The following is an 18,138-nucleotide window of genomic DNA, read 5'->3' on the forward strand; positions in this document are numbered from 1 at the left end:
GTGAGTTAACAGTGGAGGTGTGGAGAAGTGACCAGGTCGTAGATGTATTTTGAACTGTTTGGACCAACAGGATTTGCTGTTGGGTTAGATGTGGAATGGGAAAGAAAGGAGTTGATGATGACATCAAGATTTTTGGTCTGAGCCACTGGAAGGCTGGAGCTGCTTGTAACTGAGATGGGAAAGATTGCAGGAAGAACAGGCTTGGAGGATGTCAAGAGCTCAGTTTTGAGCACCTTAAGCTTGAGATGCCTGTTAGTGAGGAGTTGAATATAAGACTCTAGAGTTCAATAGACTGGTCTGGGCTGGAGATATAAATTTAGGAATTGCAGCAGTTAGATGGCTTGCAAAGCTGTAAAATGGAATAAAATAACCTAGGAAGTGAGTATAGAAAGAAGAGTCTGAGAACTGAGCACTGGGGCATTCCAACATTTAGAGATCAGGGAGATGAGAAGGAACCAGCACTGGATACTGAAAAAGAGAGGCCAGGGAGATAGGAAAATTGAGAGGGAGCACTGAAGCCAAGTGAAGAAAGTGCTTCAAAGAGAATGGAATAATAAACTGTTATCAGATGTTGCTGAGAGATCAAGTGAAATGCAAATGTTGCTTTAGCAGCATTGAAGTCTTTAAGACCTCTGTTGAGTTATTTTAGTGGGGGGTGGGGGGAGCCGGGGGAAGCCTGATTAGATTGCTTCCAAGAAAAGAATGGGAGGAGAGGAAACAATGATTAGTACTATAGAAAACTCTGAGGTTTTACTGTACAGAGGAGCAGAAAACTGGGCCATTGCTGGAAGGGAATGTGGGATCGAGTCAAGCTTCTTATTTTTTTTCTTAGTTGGGAGAAGTCGGGGTCCTGATGGGAATGATCCTAGGAGGGAGGGAAAATGAAATGATTCCAGAGATACAGTGATGTCCACATGTAAGTGAGAGGGGATGCTCAAGTGGAAGAAGGTTGGCCTTAGACTGGGTGAACTGTCCATGCTCCCTAGTAACAAACTACTTTGCTACAAATGCAGACAGATTGGTAAATTTGGTGATGGAACATGTGTAGATTCTCTTTTGCTTGCTTGTATTTTCTCATACCAAAGAGTAGAGGTGTTGGAGGTTTAAAGAGAGGGAAGTTCGGGACTTCCCTGGTGGCGCAGCGGTTAAGGATCCGCCTGCCAATGCAGGGGACGTGGGTTTGACCCCTGGTCTGGGAGGATCCCACATGCCACGGAACAACTAAGCCCGTGCTCGACAACTACTGAGCCTGTGCTCTAGAGCCCGCGAGCCACAACTACTGAGCCCGCACACCTAGAGCCTGTGCTCCGCAACAAGAGAAGCCACCGCAATGAGAAGCCCGCACACCACAACGAAGAGTAGCCCCTGCTTGCCGCAACTAGAGAAAGCCCGCGTGCAACAACGAGGACCCAATGCAACCAAATAAATAAATAAATAAATAAATTTTAAAAATAAAATTAAAAAATAGAGAGAGAGAAGTTCAAAGACTGTTGCCAAAGAGCAAGAGAAAATCATGGACGAGGTAAATGTAGTAGGACTGTCAGGCAGCATAAGAGCTCACTTGAATTTAAAGTGAGAGCAGCCAACGTAGTTGTATGATTTTCTCCAACTACATACAGCTGAATGGGAACAGGCAGAGTAGGATGAGCATTAGACTTAGCCAGGGGTTGTGGTTTCCCAGATAAAGGAGAGGAATGGAGAAAAAAAGCAAGGGAATGATGATAATGGTGGATCACAGGAGCAAGTTAGGTAGGGAGGGAAGTGAGGACAGGGATAGAAGGTGAGAGTGCAAGGTGGCAGGATTAAGGGAGTGAAGGTCCCAGTAGGATGTAACGAATTGTGATGACAGTCTGATCCTTGGCATTTGCAGTACTTTAGGGTTGTATACATAGTGCTTTGTGTGTGTTTGCATAATATAAACCCTATAAGGTAGGTAGGACAGGTGGTGCTGATGTTGACTCTCATTCTGTAGATGAAGCAAGATCCAAAGAAGTAAATAACTTTATCTAAAAAATCACACATTAAGTCAGTGGTAAAGCATAGACTCAACCCAAGGCTCTGTTTTACATGTGATGTCTTTTTACCACTTTGTGTGGTGTCTGCTCACAGATTACTCAATCTCATTGAAGAGATGGAATGTAGAAGACAACATAAGGGGATATGTAATCTAGTGTTAAATTCTATAGTATGACAGGATGTAAGGAGTTTATTCATTCAGTAATGTATATTGAGTACTTAGTGTGTGCAGGGCTCTATTGTAAGTACTAGGGATACAGCAGTGAAAGAGATGGGGAAACCCTGAAGTTATGTGCTTCAGAGAAGTTTTAGAAGGGTTTCTATGTGATTTTTCCAAGGCGTCATGATTTGATAAAAAGCACAGTGTACTGAAAGTTAGGAAACTTATTTCTCTGCTACGTGCTATGTGTGACATTGTTGCTTCAACTCACCATGTCTTATTGGGGGACCCCATCCATAAACTGAGATGTTACAGTTTTGCAAGTCCCACCCTGACTAAAAGGTGAGTCTGAGTCTGTATTCTAGCTTAATGGAATAATTGCTCTAAAGTGTTTTGGTCCTCATCAGACTTCCTGATCTAAAAAGTGGGAATGCCACATCTCATCTCATAGGGATAAGACCCTGTTTCCATAGTGAAATGCTGCACTAACATGCATTCTAGTCATCCTTCATTTTTGAAACTCTGGGGAAATAAGAAAGGGAGGTAGAGGCCATGCTCAGCCTGCAGGTGCAACAGTCCCCCCCCCTTAACCTGGTGACATCTGAGGACCTGTGAAAAGCTTTGAAGTAACTAATGACTTTCCACCCTCTTCTTACTCCTTCCTGTTCAGGCCTGGAAGAAACGCTGGTTTATCCTGCGGAGTGGGCGGATGAGCGGTGACCCAGATGTCCTGGAATACTACAAGAATGATCACTCCAAGAAGCCCCTGCGCATCATCAACCTGAACTTCTGCGAGCAGGTGGATGCAGGCCTGACCTTCAACAAGAAGGAGTTGCAGGATAGTTTTGTGTTTGACATCAAGACCAGCGAGCGCACCTTTTACCTGGTGGCCGAGACGGAGGAGGACATGAATAAGTGGGTCCAGAGCATCTGCCAGATCTGTGGCTTCAATCAGGCTGAGGAGAGCACAGGTATGGGAACAAACATGGATCTTTCTCAGAAGGGGCCAGGCGCTTCCTGGGAGGGGCTGGGAAGTTGGGGCTAGGATGATGGGCTTCACATTCCTTGAACCAGGAGAACAACCTGTAGCTAAAGGCTTTCCTCTGTGGCAGAGGAGTAATAGGCAAAGGGTAAGAGTGTGAAGGGGTTAGCCAAATATTAGAGAGCCTCCTAGCACTAAATATGCTCAAGTGGGAAACAGATATGTTGGGGTTATGATGAAGCTCAAGGTACTTGATGGTGTTTCTTCAAGTACCTCCATGCCACCACATTTCGCAGGTCTGCACCTTTCTCCCCTTCCCTCAACTCTCTAGCTCTTTGTGCCCTGTTAACTGTCAGCCATCCCATAGGGCAACTCACACCTTTATCCCTTCTCTGATCCATCTCTGTCCGTTCCTGCCATCTATTTCAGACCATCCTGCACATTATCCTTGCCACTTTTTTTTGGCGGGGGGAGGTTTGAGATCCCTTGTGATTATTATTATTATTATTATTATTTTGCGGTACACGGGCCTCTCACTCTTGTGGCCTCTCCTGTTGCGGAGCACAGGCTCCGGACGCACAGGCTCAGCGGCCGTGGCTCACGGGCCCAGCCGCTCCGCGGCATGTGGGATCTTCCCAGACCGGAGCACGAACCCGTGTCCCCTGCATCGGCAGGCGGACTCTCAACCACTGCGCCACCAGGGAAGCCCCCTTGTGATTATTATTGATGTATAATCCAGTGTTCACTATATTTACTTGGGAAGGGCCAGTCAAGAGGGGGAAATTCTGATTTGTGTTGGGTTTTGTTAGCCTTCAAAAAAAAAGGGTAGCTCAGCTTTTCAAAATAAGTTTTAGGGCTTCCCTGGTGGCGCAGTGGTCGAGAGTCCGCCTGCCGATGCAGGGGACACGGGTTCGTGCCCCGATCCCGGAAGATCCCACATGCCGCGGAGCGGCTGGGCCCGCGAGCCATGGCCGCGGAGCCTGTGTGTCCGGAGCCTGTGCTCCGCAACGGGAGAGGCCACAGCAGTGAGAGGCCCGCGTACAGCAAAAAAAAAAAAAAAAAAAAAAAAAAAAATAAGTTTTAAATTGCAGAAGTGCTCTTTGACATTTGTTGGGGCTCATCCTCAACTCTGGGATGATTGAGGAGTAGGGGTTTTTTGAGGCGGATGGAGAGCCTAAATTAATAGTTTCCTGAACCTGGTTACATATCAGAAGTAGAAGAACATTTTTTAAATGCTTATGCCAAGGACCCATATCAAATCACTTAACTAAGAACCTCAGGGGTGGGACCTAGGCATTAGTGTCTTTTGAAAACTTCATTCTAAGTAGCAAGGGTCTGGGGCTCAGCATCCATTTTCTGTACATAAATGAAGGCCTCATACAGTCTCTGATTCATATACCTGTTTTCTAAATTTTTTACAGCCCTTTAAAAACAAAAACCATTCCTAGCTCATCAGCAACATCGTCCTCATCTGGGAATCCGTTAGAAATGCAAATTCTTGGGCCCCACTCCAGACTTACTGAATCAGAAACTCTGGGCGTGGAGCCCAGCAATCTGTGTTTTGATCAGCCTGCCAGGTGATCTGATGTACAGTTAAGTTTGAGAACCACTGGTTTAGATTCTTGCTGCTCAGAGTGGGGTTTATGGACCAGCAACGTCAACCTCTCCTGGGAACTTGTTAGAAATGCAGAAGACTTCCACCCAGACTTACAGAATCAGAATCTGCATATCTTTAAAACTTCTTATTCTGAAATAATGTTAGACTTACAGAAGAGTTGCAAAAATTGTACAGCAAGTTCCCACGTATCTTTCATTCAGCTTTCCCTGATGTTAACATCTTGCTTAACCAGGTATAGTGGTCAAAACTGAGCAGTTAACATTGATTGGTACAGTACTATTAACTGCAGTGTATTGGGATTTCACCTGTTTTTCACCAGTGTCTTTATTCTGTTCAGGATTCAATCCAGGATAGCACATTAGATTTGGTGGTTCTGTCTCCAGGGCTCCTCCAACCTGTGATGACAGTTCCTCAGTCTGTCTTGTCTTGTTTGACCTTGACACTTTTAACGAGTACTGGTTAGGTATTTGGTAGAATGTCCCTCCATTTGGTGTTTTCTCATGATTAGATTGAAGTTTGGGGGAGACTACCACAGAGGTGATGTGCCTTTCTCTGCACATTGTATCAGGGGGCACATGGTGTCAATACGTCTTATTACTGGTCATGTTAATATTGATCACTTGATTAAGGTAGTAGCTGCCAAGTTCCTCCACTGTAAAACTACTATCTTTGCTTTTGTAATTAATAAATAGTTTGGAGGTAATACTTTAATCATGTGCAAATATCCAATTTCTCCTTAAACTTTTGCGCACTAATTTTAGCATTTATCAGTGGATCACGTTTACAACCATTATTACTGTGTATTCTAGTGAATTTTTCTATTTCCCTCAGAATCCACATTTTATTAAGATCCCTAGGTGATTTGTATGCACGTTAAATTTTGAGAAGCTCTGGTCTGGATTATTTGTCCACAAACCTGGTGGCTCATCAGAATCACCCTAAAAACTTTTATCTAACTTACAGGTACTAATTCAGTAGATCTGGCTTAGGGCTGAGGAATCAAGAGTTTTAAGAGATTCCTCCTACAGAATGGGAGGAATTATTTCCACATCATATCTGATGAGGGTCTAGTATCTAGAATATAAGAAGAATTCTTACAACTCAATAACAACAAGAAAAAGACAAATGACCTCATTTAAAAATGGGCAAAAGACCTGAATAGACATTTCTCCAGAGAAGATGTACAAATGACCAGTAAGCCCATGAAAAGATGTTGAACATCATTAATCATTAGGAAGATGCAAAGCAATACCATTAGCACTTCACACCCACTAGGATGGCTGTAATCAAAATATGGACAATGACAACTGTTGGCAAGAATGTGGAGAAACAGGCATTGCTCATACATCCCACCTCATACATTGCTGGTAGGGAAGTAAAATGATACAGCTACTGTAGAACACAGTGTGTCCGTTTTTTAAAACCTTAAACCTATGATCCAGCAATTCCACTCCTAGGCATATACTCAAGAGAAATGAAAACGTGTTCACACAAAAATTTATAGACAGATGTTCATAGAAATGCTATTCATAATAACCAAAATGTGGACACAACCCAAATGTCCATTAATGAATAAACAAGATGTACGTGTGGCGGAGTGCATGTGTAGTGAGCACTTTTAAGATCTACTCTCTTAGCAACTTTCAAGTATACATTTGTTACAGTATTGTTAACTATAGTCACCATGCTGCATATTACATCCCTAGGATTTATTCATTTTATAACTGGAAGTTTGTACCCTTTGATCCTTACCCATTTCCCCTGCCCCACCCTTACCGCTGAAAACCACCAATCTATTCTCTGTTTCTATGAGTATGGTTATTTTAGATTCTGCATATAAGTGAGACTATACAGTTTTTGTCCTTCTCTGTCTGACTTATTTCACTTAGCGTAATGGCCTGAAGGTTCATCCATGTTGTCACAAATGGCGAGATTACCTTCATTTTATGGCTGAATTTTATATATATATATATATATATATATACACACACACACACACACACACACAATATATATATATGTGTGTGTGTGTATGGGTCTATAGAATGTGTGTGTATATATAAAAATGTGATTTTTTTAATATATAGTCACATTTTCTTTATCCGTTCACTCTTCAGTGGACCTTTAGGTTGTTTCCATGTCATGCCTACTGTAAGTAATGCTGACATGAACATGAGGGAGCAGATATCTCTTCCAGATAGTAATTTCAATTCCTTCAGTGATATATCCAGAAGTGGCATTGTTGGGTCATATGGTAGTTCTATTTTTAATTTTTTGAATAAACTCCATACTGTTTTGCATAGTGGCTATACCAATGTATATTCCCACCTACAGTGCACAAGGGTTCCCTTTTCTCCACATCTCGGCTCACACTTGCCTCATATCTTTTTGACAATAGCCATTTAACAGGTGTGAAGTGATATCTTATTGTGGTTTTGATTGGATTTACATCTCCCTGATGATTAGTGATGTTGAGCACCTTTTCAGGTAGCTGTTTGCCATTTGAGTATCTTCTTTGGAAAAAGGTCGGTTCAGGTTCTTTGCCCCTTTTTTAATCAGGTTATTTGAGTTTTTGCTATTGAGTTATATGAGTTCCTTATATATTTTTGGTATTAATCCCTTATCAGATATGAAGTTTGCACATATTTTCTCCCATTCCTTAGGTTGCCTTTTCATTTTATTGATTGTTTCTTTTGCTGTGCAGAAGCTTTTTAGTTTCATGTAGTCCCACTTATTTACTTTTGCCTTTCTTGCTTGTGCTTTTGGTGTCATATCCAAAAAATCGTTGCCAAGACTACTGTCAAAGAACTTTTCCTCTGGGTTTTCTTTTAAGATTTTTATGGTTTCAGGTCTAACATCTTTTATCCATTTCAAGTTAATTTTTATGCATTGTGTAAGATAGGGTTTTTTTTGTTTGTATTTTTTGTTGTTTTATTTATTTTGGGCTTCATTGGGTCTTTGTTGCTGCACGCGGGCTTTCTCTAGTTGCGGTGAGTGGAGGCTACTCTTTGTTGCGGTGCACAGGCTTCTCATTGCGGTGGCTTCTCTTGTTGCGGAACACAGGCTCTAGGCTCACGGGCTTCAGTAGTTGTGACACACAGGCTCAGTAGTTGTGGCCTGCAGGCTTAGGAGCTCCACAGCATGTGGAATCTTCCTGGCCAGGGCTCGAGCCCGTGTCCCCTGCATCGGCAGGCAGATTTTTAACCACTGCACCACTAGGGAAGTCCTAAGATAGGGGTTTTGTTTGTTTGTTTGTTTGTTTTTTATTTTAACATCTTTATTGGAGTATAATTGCTTTACAATGGTGTGTTAGTTTCTGCTTTATAACAAAGTGAAGCAGCTATACATATACATATATCCCCATATCACCTCCCTCTTGTGTCTCCCTCCCACCCTCCCTATCCCACCCTTCTAGGTGGTCACAAAGCACCAAGCTGATCTCACTGTGCTATGCGGCTGCTTCCCACTAGCTATCTATTTTGGTAGTATATATAAGTCCATGCCACTCTCTCACTTTGTCCCAGCTTACCTTTCCCTCTCCCCGTGTCCTCAAGTCCGTTTTCTACATCTGCGTCTTTATTCCTGTCCTGCCCCTAGGTTCTTCATAACCATTTTTTTCCCTTTAGATTCCATATATATGTGTTAGCATATGGTATTTGTTTTTCTCTTTCTGACTTACTTCACTCTTCACATGACAGACTCTAGGTCCATCCACACCTACAAATAACTCAATTTTGTTTCTTTTTATGGCTGAGTAATATTCCATTGTATATATGTGCCACATCTTCTTTATCCATTCATCTGTCACTGGACACTTAGGTTGCTTCCATGTCCTGGCTATTGTAAATAGTGCTGCAATGAACATTGTGGTACATGACTCTTTTTGAATTATGGTCTTCTCAGGGTATATGCCCAGTAGTGGGATTGCTGGGTCGTATGGTAGTTCTTTTTTTGGTTTATAAGGAACCTCCATACTGTTCTCCATAGCAGCTGTACCAAGATAGGGTTTTAATTCCATTCTTTTACATGTGAATATCCAGCTTTCCCAGCACCATTTTTAAATTTTATTTATTTATTTATTTAGGTCCACTGAGTCTTAGTTGTGGCATGTGGGATCTTTTAGTTGCAGCATGCGGACTTCTTAGTTGCAGCATGGGGACTCTTAGTTGTGGCATGCATGCAGGATCTAGTTCCCCAACCAGGGATTGAACTCAGGCCCCCTGCACTGGGAGTGTGGAGTCCTACCCACTGGAACATCAGGGAAGTCCCCCAACACAGTTTATTGAAAAGACTTTTCTCCTTTGAGTATTTTTGGCTCCCTTGTCAAATATTGACCATATATTGGGGCTCTCTATTCTTTTTTTTTTTTTTTTTTGGCGGTACGCAGGCCTCTCACTGTTGTGGCCTCTCCCGTTGTGGAGCACAGGCTCCGGACGTGCAGGCTCAGCAGCCATGGCTCACGGGCCCAGCCGCTCCGTGGCATGTGGGATCTTCCCGGACCGGGGCACGAACCCGTGTCCCCTGCATCAGCAGGCGGACTCTCAACCACTGCGCCACCAGGGAAGCCCAGGGCTCTCTATTCTTTTCCTTTGGTCTATGTGTCTTTTTTTGTGCCAGTACCATACTGTTTTGATTACTGTAGCTTTGTAATACTTTGACATCAGGGAGTGTGATGCCTCCAACTTTGTTCTTCTTTCTCCAAATTGCTTTGCTATTTGGCATCTTTTGCAGTTTCATATGAATTTTAGGATTGTTTTTTCTATTCTGTAAAAATGCCATTGGAATCTTGATAGGAATTGCACTGAATGTATAGATGGTTTTGGATAGTATGGACATTTTAACAATGTAAATTCTTCAAATCCATGAACACAAGATATCTTTCCACTTATTTGTGTTGAAGTTCTTAATTTTTGATCATGGAGCCCTGCATTTTCAGTTTGTACTGAGCTCTGCAAATTATGTAGCTGATTGTGCCTGGACTAGATGTCCTGCCCTAGGAATTATGTGATCTTCCTTGAGGAAGAATTATGAGCCCCCATTTTACTCTTAAGTTCTTTGGTATAATTTTTGCTTCCTGTGTGGAATTTTTTGTTTTCCCCCCAAAATCTTTGTTATTTTAGGCTTTATGGATTTTGTTTTTGTTTTTCATTTTATTTTATTCCTGATAAAGAAATAAAATACTCATGCCAAAAAAAAGAATAAAATAAGAAAGGACTTTTTAAAAAGTGGGAGAAAGAACCCATAGACCCCCTAGTCTCAAAGCTTTCATAAATGTGAGAAATAAGTCCAAGGAATACATCACCTTTTTAAGAAATAGGTATAATGGGGTGGAGGAGGAACCAGAAAGCAAATTGCTTTTAAGTGAACTATTCCCTTGTGGGATTAGAGGTGTCCCTACCAAGAAAAACATATCCTTGAGATGTAGCAAAAATTACTCTTGGTGCAAATACCTTTTTTTAAAATCACATATTTAAAAAATAGTTATTTTCTGAATCCCTACTTTTACTATATAGAATTTATGTATAATTCAAATTCAGATATGTAGAACTGTATCATCTGGGCTTGCATTCTTTGGTGGGAATATTTATTCATTCATACATTGTTCATTTACTCATTCATTCATCAAATCTTCATGGAGCACTCATTCTATGAGAGTCCCTGTCATAATCACTGAGGCTACAGACTATAAAGATGAACCATAGAGTTCCAGCCCTCAGACATCATAGTCTAGTGGCGGGGACAGACATAACCAGACAGTCACAGGGAAATTCTGTAACAGAGGCATCACCAAGGATGGAGGCACCAGCCCATGCACCACCATCTCAGTGAGGGAAGAAAAGGAGGGGAAGTATTAAGGGGGTGACAAGTAATCAAGTCAGTATTTTTCAACAGCTTTGTCTGTTAAACAATATATTCCCTTTAACTTTTAACTTCTTTTTAAGGGATTATTTTATTAGATGTCTAGTAGTTTAATTACCAGAGCAAGGGTATTATTTGCCTCTGATAGAGGTTTAGGAATTTTTGTGAGATCTTTCTGATGAAGACAAATGGCCTTTTCTTCCCTCTCATAGGAGAATCTGGTATGTAAAAAGATTCAGCCACGTAATAGGTTATGTTGTAATTTAGAAGCTGTCTTGAAAGTATATATATTATATCTATAAAACCCTCAGGTAAGGAATGAGAGATTAATCACCCAAGTCAGTGTTTCTTTTCACTGAGAATCAGGATCTGAGGGAAAGCAGGAAGGAAGTTAACATTTGACTACCTACTTTTGCTTAAGTACTTTATTTCATTTAATCACTTTTATCAACTGTTTCTATTTTTTTCAAATAAAGAAACTGAGTGCTATTTCTTCCCTGCCTAGCACTCCAGGACTAAAACTCTTCTCTGAACCCAGCCTTGGCTGGGTTCAGATGGGCTATCCAACTCTCATCTGCCTGAGATTCTTCCTAAATACAACTGCTGCTCTCCTTTTGCTGAGGCTTGTGGAGAACAATCCAATCACCTGGGTGTTAGCGTCAGCACCTGCCTTATGTGAGGAGCATCCTGTAGCGATATCTAACCTTCAGTGGCCACAAAAGGAAATTATAGGAGCTGTGTATTGAGCATCTACTCTATGTAAAATAAGGACTTTTCATAACTTCTCACTAAAAATTCATAGTAATCCTTTGAGGTAGCAACAATTTTGACTCAAGGTCACAGCTAGAAAATGATGGAGCCAGGATTCTAGTCTAACCCAGGTCTGACTTTGCATTATAATATGCTGTCTCTTTGTTCTGGACCTCCTGGAATTTGAAAATCTGCCAGAACCAAGCCCCGATATTTTTGCCCCTGTGGACACCATGTATTAGATTGGAAGCACTCCTTGACCCCTTCCACCAGAGTCCTACAGCTGGCTCAGGTTTCCCTCCTCACCAACCCATATTGCTGAAATCCTTGGGCTTGAATATTCCAAGAATTTAGTAACTTCTAGAGCTTTAATCCAGCCATTAGGCCGGATTGGTGAGTCTTGAGGCTGGGGACGAGGAAGCCTGAACTCACATCACAACTGTGGGATGATGTGAACAAGTCACTTGATTGAGGTCTTAGTTTCCTTTCTTCAAATAGAGAGAAAATCCTCTTTTCACTCAATAATTCTGCTTCTCTATGGGTTCATCAATGCAGACCTTAGACCACTGGCAGCCCCTCAAGTTTCATATTTCCCAAAGGAATAGTCACATTGTATTCTATGTAGAGGTATCTCCTGGAGCTGTGCAGTCCATACCCCTGCTTCCTGGTGAAATTTCTTCCCACGGGGAGCTTCCTTCAAGCAGATACTCCTTTTTGCCTTTCTTTTTTTAAAAGAGTTGTGATGGGACCCGTAAAAAAAACTTGTGTTTTTCACTTTTAGCTGGAAGCGGTTCTATAGCAGATGGAGTCTTTTTTTAATCCTTCTTGCCACCCCCAGCTTCTTCTTTCTGCTGCCACTCTCCAATTCCTCACGTATTCCAGCCAAAAATGCCTAGGATAAAACCTGTCTAGAATCAAGACCAGACCAGGAGTGACACTGAGTTTGAATATCGACACAAGGGTGGGAGAAACAGCCTCCTGATAGAGAACTCTTTCCAAAAGGAAACCAGGCACGATGCTCAGAAAGGAAAAGCAATTCTAAGAATGAATATCAAGATTTCATATCACATACATGGAGTTTGCTTGTTGTTTGTTTGGGGGGGGATGTGTACATGTACGCACAGGCAACAGTAAGAACCCCGCCTTCCTCTGGGAATCAAAATAGCCTTCAGTCCCCCAAGTCAGGGGGCAGAAAGCTGCTCTGAGCTGTGTTTACGAGCAGGCGGGTCCAAGTCCTCACATTTGTGGCCCTGTCGTGGGCAGCTGTCCCTGACCAGATGTACCACACATAAAAAGAAGCAGCTCCCAGCACAGAGAATGGATGAATGATTCATGGGCTCAGGAGTCATCCACTGTTAGGAAAGCCCTCACCCCTTTGAATCTTCTAAGCTGAGGGCTTCTCCTTCCCACTCATCCCCTCCCTCCTCCCGCTATTCAGTAGCTGGTCCAGGACCTGCACAGCCCCTTACTCTAATGTGCACTCTGAAAGGCACCCTAGCTGCTGCTGTTTATTTGCTCTAGGATGTTGAATAAGTAACTCTATCTCTTTGAGGTGTTATCATCTGTAAAATGGAGATTATGCTCCCTTGCAGAGGGGTTGGGAGGAAGCTGGGAAAATGTATAGACGCACAATGTGAACAGTAGCTGCTTGTTTCTCTGCTTTCCATATCTTTTGGTGAAAATGATTATTTTTATATCTGTAGGTCAAGATGAACAGGATATGATTTAACTATCTAGTGTTTTTAGAGAACTTTACAGTCTACACAACACTTACGCAGTCTCCTTTGCATATAAAGAAACAAAATAAGCTAGGCAGGGCTGCTAGCACTATTCCTATTGCACAAATAAGGAAGCTAAAGTTTAAAGGCACTGACATTGCCAGAAAGCAGTGTTGCCGGGTCTAGAATCCAAGGCTTTTAACTCCATCCTAGGGCTGTATGCTCTAACTCCTTCTCACTTATCCGAACCCCTTTTCACAGACCTGTTTATTGTGGCTGCTTGTAAATCACAAAATAGCCAGCAAGGAGGAGAAGCAAGATGTTGATCACTGAGAACTAAATATTTGGAAAGTAAAGTGCTGTCTGTACATTAATATTAATCTCGGACGGCTAAATCAGCAAGATAACATGATCCATCTCAGAGTAGCCAACAAACTACTGTGAACTAAAGCTCAGGGAGTTTAGGTCACCAGAGCCCCGTTTGCAACTGTTGAAGATTTTGAAATTAAAGCCAGAGCCTCCTCCATATCCTGTCTATTATTGTAGCTTTTTCCCTTCTTGAACTCCCTGGCAGGAATTTCACAGTAGTTGCATGACTAACTCTATGGAAAGATGACCTCCCAGAGTTCCAACCGACTGTTCTTTATCTGTTCCCCACCTTTTCTCTACTAAAATTTTGGGTGAGACTGCCCCCTACTTTAAATATTTTGTGAATATTTACACTTCTAGTAATCCATGAATTTCCCCAGTAACTCAACAGCAGAATTATTTTGAGTCCTGGTTCCCTTCCAGGATGAAACTATACCCACAGGTATGCATTTGGGGAAATCTTCAACCTCCAGTGGAGGAATGTTATCAGGGTCTTCAAACAGCTCCTTCCTCTCCAGAGAGAATGATTGGTGCCTTAAAGGTCAGGACCCCTTATTCCAGCTGGACTTCTCACAGCAGGGAGGGCTGTGGTGGAGACAGGCAGTCCACTCAGGTGCCTTCTGGTGACCTTGGTCCCTTCCCCCACTACCCCGTCGCAGTGAGTGGGAGTGCCGGGGAGAAGCTGGGAGTGGAGGACGGTGGGGAGGAGAGATGCCTTTCTAGGAGACCTGACCCTTTCTCTCTTCTCATTCCTGGGAGGAACTTTTCCTCCCTTGTTCCCTCCCCTACCTTTTGTTTTCTGGGTTTTTTTTTTTTTTTTTTTAACTGAGGTCAGATATCTCACTCCTCTGGGAGACCCTTGTTGGAAGCTTAGAGCAAATGTGGGAGGTGATAGGCAGCTTCTCCCCAGGCTTACACAGGTCCCTGGAGGAAAGAAGAACAGAGTGGAGACTGATCCGGGCCCCAGCCCAGAGGTGGAGGCTGCTCTCTGAATCACCCACCCTTTTTTTCCAGAGACAGTGGGGAAAATAAACATCCAGACCAGTTTCCAGCCAGATCTGAAATCCTCATGCCTTAAAAAAAAAAATTGGTATTCTAAATAACCCTGAAGTATCAGACCTTCCTCCTCAATCTTTTGTTTATTTGTTGTTTTTTTGTCTACAGCTGGGTCTTGTCACCCTGAGAGTAGGCTTTGAGTTGGGACATGAACTCTGTAAAATCCCCACAGACACTTTTGCATTGTCCTGGAACAGGCTTCAGCACTGACCTTCAGCAAAGTCCAGACCCTCTGGAGGAGGAAAGGGAGACAGGGCGAAACCTGACCCTCTTCTTTTCATTCTAAGCCTTGATCCTCCTTCCTACTTTGCTTTGTATACCAGACACTCCCCCACACTGTCCCAGCGAGCCAGCATAAAGTCTAATGTACCTGCCAAGCCCACAGACTATTAGAAATGAGAGTGTCTCATCCCAACTCCTCAACACCAGAAGCTTTGGATAGTTCCCCAGACGTCCCATGAGATGCTCCCTCTTTTTTGTTCTTTGAGTATTTCTAATTATCTCTAGTGAAGGAGGTTAATAAATTACTGTTGAATTGGTCCCAGACCAGATTCCAAAGCCCAATGTAACTCTAATTTTTGGCTAAAGGTAGAATCAGGACTTTGAATTTTGTGGTAAGATCACCCTGGACCTCTGAAGCTCTTGATTATGATTAAACCTCTGAAGCTCTTGATTATGATTAAACATCCAGTTGTGTACAGTTCTGCATAGGATTCTGAACTCTGCAAAGGCCTTTGGACTCTACCTTCAAGTTGAGGCCCACCCTGCACGCCAGCATGAAGTCAGGGCTCTGGGATTCTTCACCTTTTTTGCTCAGTTCTGACCCTCATCTTGTGTGCGAGATAAGGTCAGCCCTGGAATTTTGCCTACTTTTCCTATTCTTGAGTCATTTCCCTGTTAACCTGACTGTCGTATCAAATTCCACCTAGGACTAGACCCCATCATGGTTTGATTTAGTCCCTCTCAGAGACCCCAGTCTTACCAAAATTCTTAAGCCGGTGGCTGGAGCCCCACCGCCCAGTGGCTGACTTCCGGGTGGCCAGTGGTCTGTCTGCCTGAATTTCTGAAGAAACTCCACTTCTGCTTTCCCTAAACAGCTTCCTCCTCCTTTCAGACTCAGCTGCCCCCATTTCTGGGTGATGCCCAGTTTCCGTTTCTGTGTTCACTCATTCAGTACGCTGAGTACCTGTTTTTGCCAGGTCCTGTTCTAGGGTCACGTGCCAGAGGAGAGCATAAGCCGCGGACCCACTCTCAGTGACCTCAGAAACTTTGTCAAGTCCTCCAGTTTATGTTCTTTCTGCCAAACCACCTTTCTGCCAAACCACTGGAACCCTTCTCAGCGACTGCCTGCCTCCTCTGTGTATAGTTCCAGGTCCTGGGGCCCTCAGTTTTCACCAAGTTTTGCTGCTTTTAACTGAACTGTGCCTGGCTATATGCCAAGATATAGCTAGCAGATTAAAAAAATTTGAGGTTAACCTCAAGTGTGAAAAGAAAAAAATTTTTTTTTCAATTTCTGAATTTAATTTCAATATCAAGCCCCTATCTGGCTACTGATAGAAATTAAAGTTCTAATCAACTTAGGTTAAAACTGATCAATACAGGATTTTCTCAGTTACTTCAGGTTTCTCTCTCTCTTTTCTTTTTTTCCTCACATAAATGGAAATAAATACACCAGATATTTATTTTTTCCACCTCTTTATTGAAATATAATTGACAAAACTGTATATATTTAAAGTGTACATCATGATGATTTGATATATACAAACATTGTAAAATGATGACCACAATCGGGTTAATTAACACATCCACCACCTCCAAGTTCAGGTTTCTCTTGCTTTCTCCAAGTTCCCAGAAGCTTAGGGAACTGGGAATAGTTCACTGAGGCTAGAGCTCAAAGTTTGGGAATGAGGGGAGATATGTGAGAGACCTGAGGATGAGAACATGACCCTTTTATCTTTCTGTCACCACATTAGTAGAGACACATAGTGGCTGCCCAATGATGATTCAAATGAATGATTTAGTTATAGTGTTTGTTTATAACTTTCTAAATAGTTATATAAAATTACAGTTTAAAAATTACAACTTATTTCCAAATGTTGTTTTGAGAAATTCACTGTTGAGGAGGGGAAAAAAGAAGCTTCAGAAACATTCTAACCCGGCTTCCCTGGTGGTGCAGTGGTTGAGAGTCCGCCTGCCAATGCAGGGGACACGGGTTCGTGCCCCGGTCCAGGAAGATCCCACATGTCGCGGAGCGGCTGGGCCCGTGAGCCATGGCCGCTGAGCCTGCGCGTCCGGAGCCTGTGCTCCGCAGCAGGAGAGGCCACGGCAGTGAGAGGCCCGCGTACCGCAAAAAAGAAAACAAACCTTATGGTTATTTTTGCGGTACGCGGGCCTCCCACTGTTGTGGCCTCTCCTGCTGCAGAGCACAGGCTCAAGCGGCCATGGCTCACAGGCCCAGCAGCTCCACGACATGTGGGATCTTCCCGGACCGGGGCACGAACCCGTGTCCCCTGCATCGGCAGGTGGACTCTCAACCACTGCGCCACCAGAGAAGCCCCATTCTAACCTTATGAACAGGACATAAGAGTCTAAAATTCTATATATTGAAATAGTGGTATACAATGAAAAAGAACAATTTTTAAAAAGCAAAGAAAAATTGAAAATGGATGATGTTCTAACTAGTCTGAAGAGGTAGGATATGAACTTTATTTTACATATCTATCATTTATTTATTGTTTGCTTTTATTCTCCACCACCTCACTTCTTTTGTGGATGAGGTCAGTGAACGAATTCTTCATGGCTGGTGAATCATAACAGCCAAAACACCCAGCCAAGACAGAGAAGGCAGTAGATTTCATAAACTGAGAAAATTCTAGAATATGAGATCTTGAAGGGCCCTTAGAGAGTATTTTGTTCCAAACTCCTCAAATGACAGTGTCTGGAGGTCAAGAGAGCGGAGCTAAGTTGCTCAAGAGCATACAGCTAACTAGCAAGGCTAGAATTGAAACCCAGGTTTCATCTTATACTTGTATGATGCGTGTGTGTGTGCCTGTGTGTGTATATATATACACACACACACACAGGCGCGCACACACATACACACACACCGGTTCAGGAGGTCAATTTAGTACAAAGAGCAAAGAGCATAGGTCTTGGAATCATAAATACCTGAATCCACAACACTGATGAGTTCAGTCCTAACATGGTCTTAGGCAAGTCAGTTTACTTTTCTGAGCCTCAATTTCTGCATCAGCAAAATAGAAACAAGACTTTCTTCACAATATTATTATGAAGATTATATAAGAATCCACTTAAAGCATGGTGTTTGGTACATGATAAGCACACATTAAATATCTGTCAAGTGTATGGCTAATAAATTGTTGCAGCCTTCTCTGTGATCTTCACGGCAGCCCTTTGAGTGTGTATACCATGCTATTCTTATCTCCCCAAAACTGAAACATCCTAAATAACACTATGTCTATTTTCCCTGAACTTGAAAACATTCTTACTGTGTGTGATTAATATGTTTATCAAATAAACCTTGCTGACTTTCCTGATTTGAGATGCATTATACTTAAGTTGCTCAAAAACAGAGGTGTTTCTTTAAATA

The 18,138-nt window shown here is 42.5% G+C and overlaps 1 protein-coding gene across 2 annotated transcripts in view; it reads left to right on the plus strand.

Moving 5' to 3' along the window:
• GAB2 (GRB2 associated binding protein 2) overlaps positions 1–18,138 on the plus strand; it is a 201,636-nt gene that overhangs the window by 146,564 nt on the left and 36,934 nt on the right. For both annotated transcript variants that reach the window (XR_009532947.1, XM_060102978.1), the window contains exon 2: positions 2,847–3,147. Coding sequence is in view for 1 of the 2 variants with exons in the window: in XM_060102978.1 (XP_059958961.1) it covers positions 2,847–3,147 (301 nt within the window). In the remaining variant the exon portion in view is untranslated. The remainder of the gene's footprint in view (positions 1–2,846; positions 3,148–18,138) is intronic.

The sequence above is a fragment of the Mesoplodon densirostris genome, chromosome 7, assembly GCF_025265405.1.
Source record: "Mesoplodon densirostris isolate mMesDen1 chromosome 7, mMesDen1 primary haplotype, whole genome shotgun sequence".
NCBI classification, from domain to species: domain Eukaryota; kingdom Metazoa; phylum Chordata; class Mammalia; order Artiodactyla; family Ziphiidae; genus Mesoplodon; species Mesoplodon densirostris.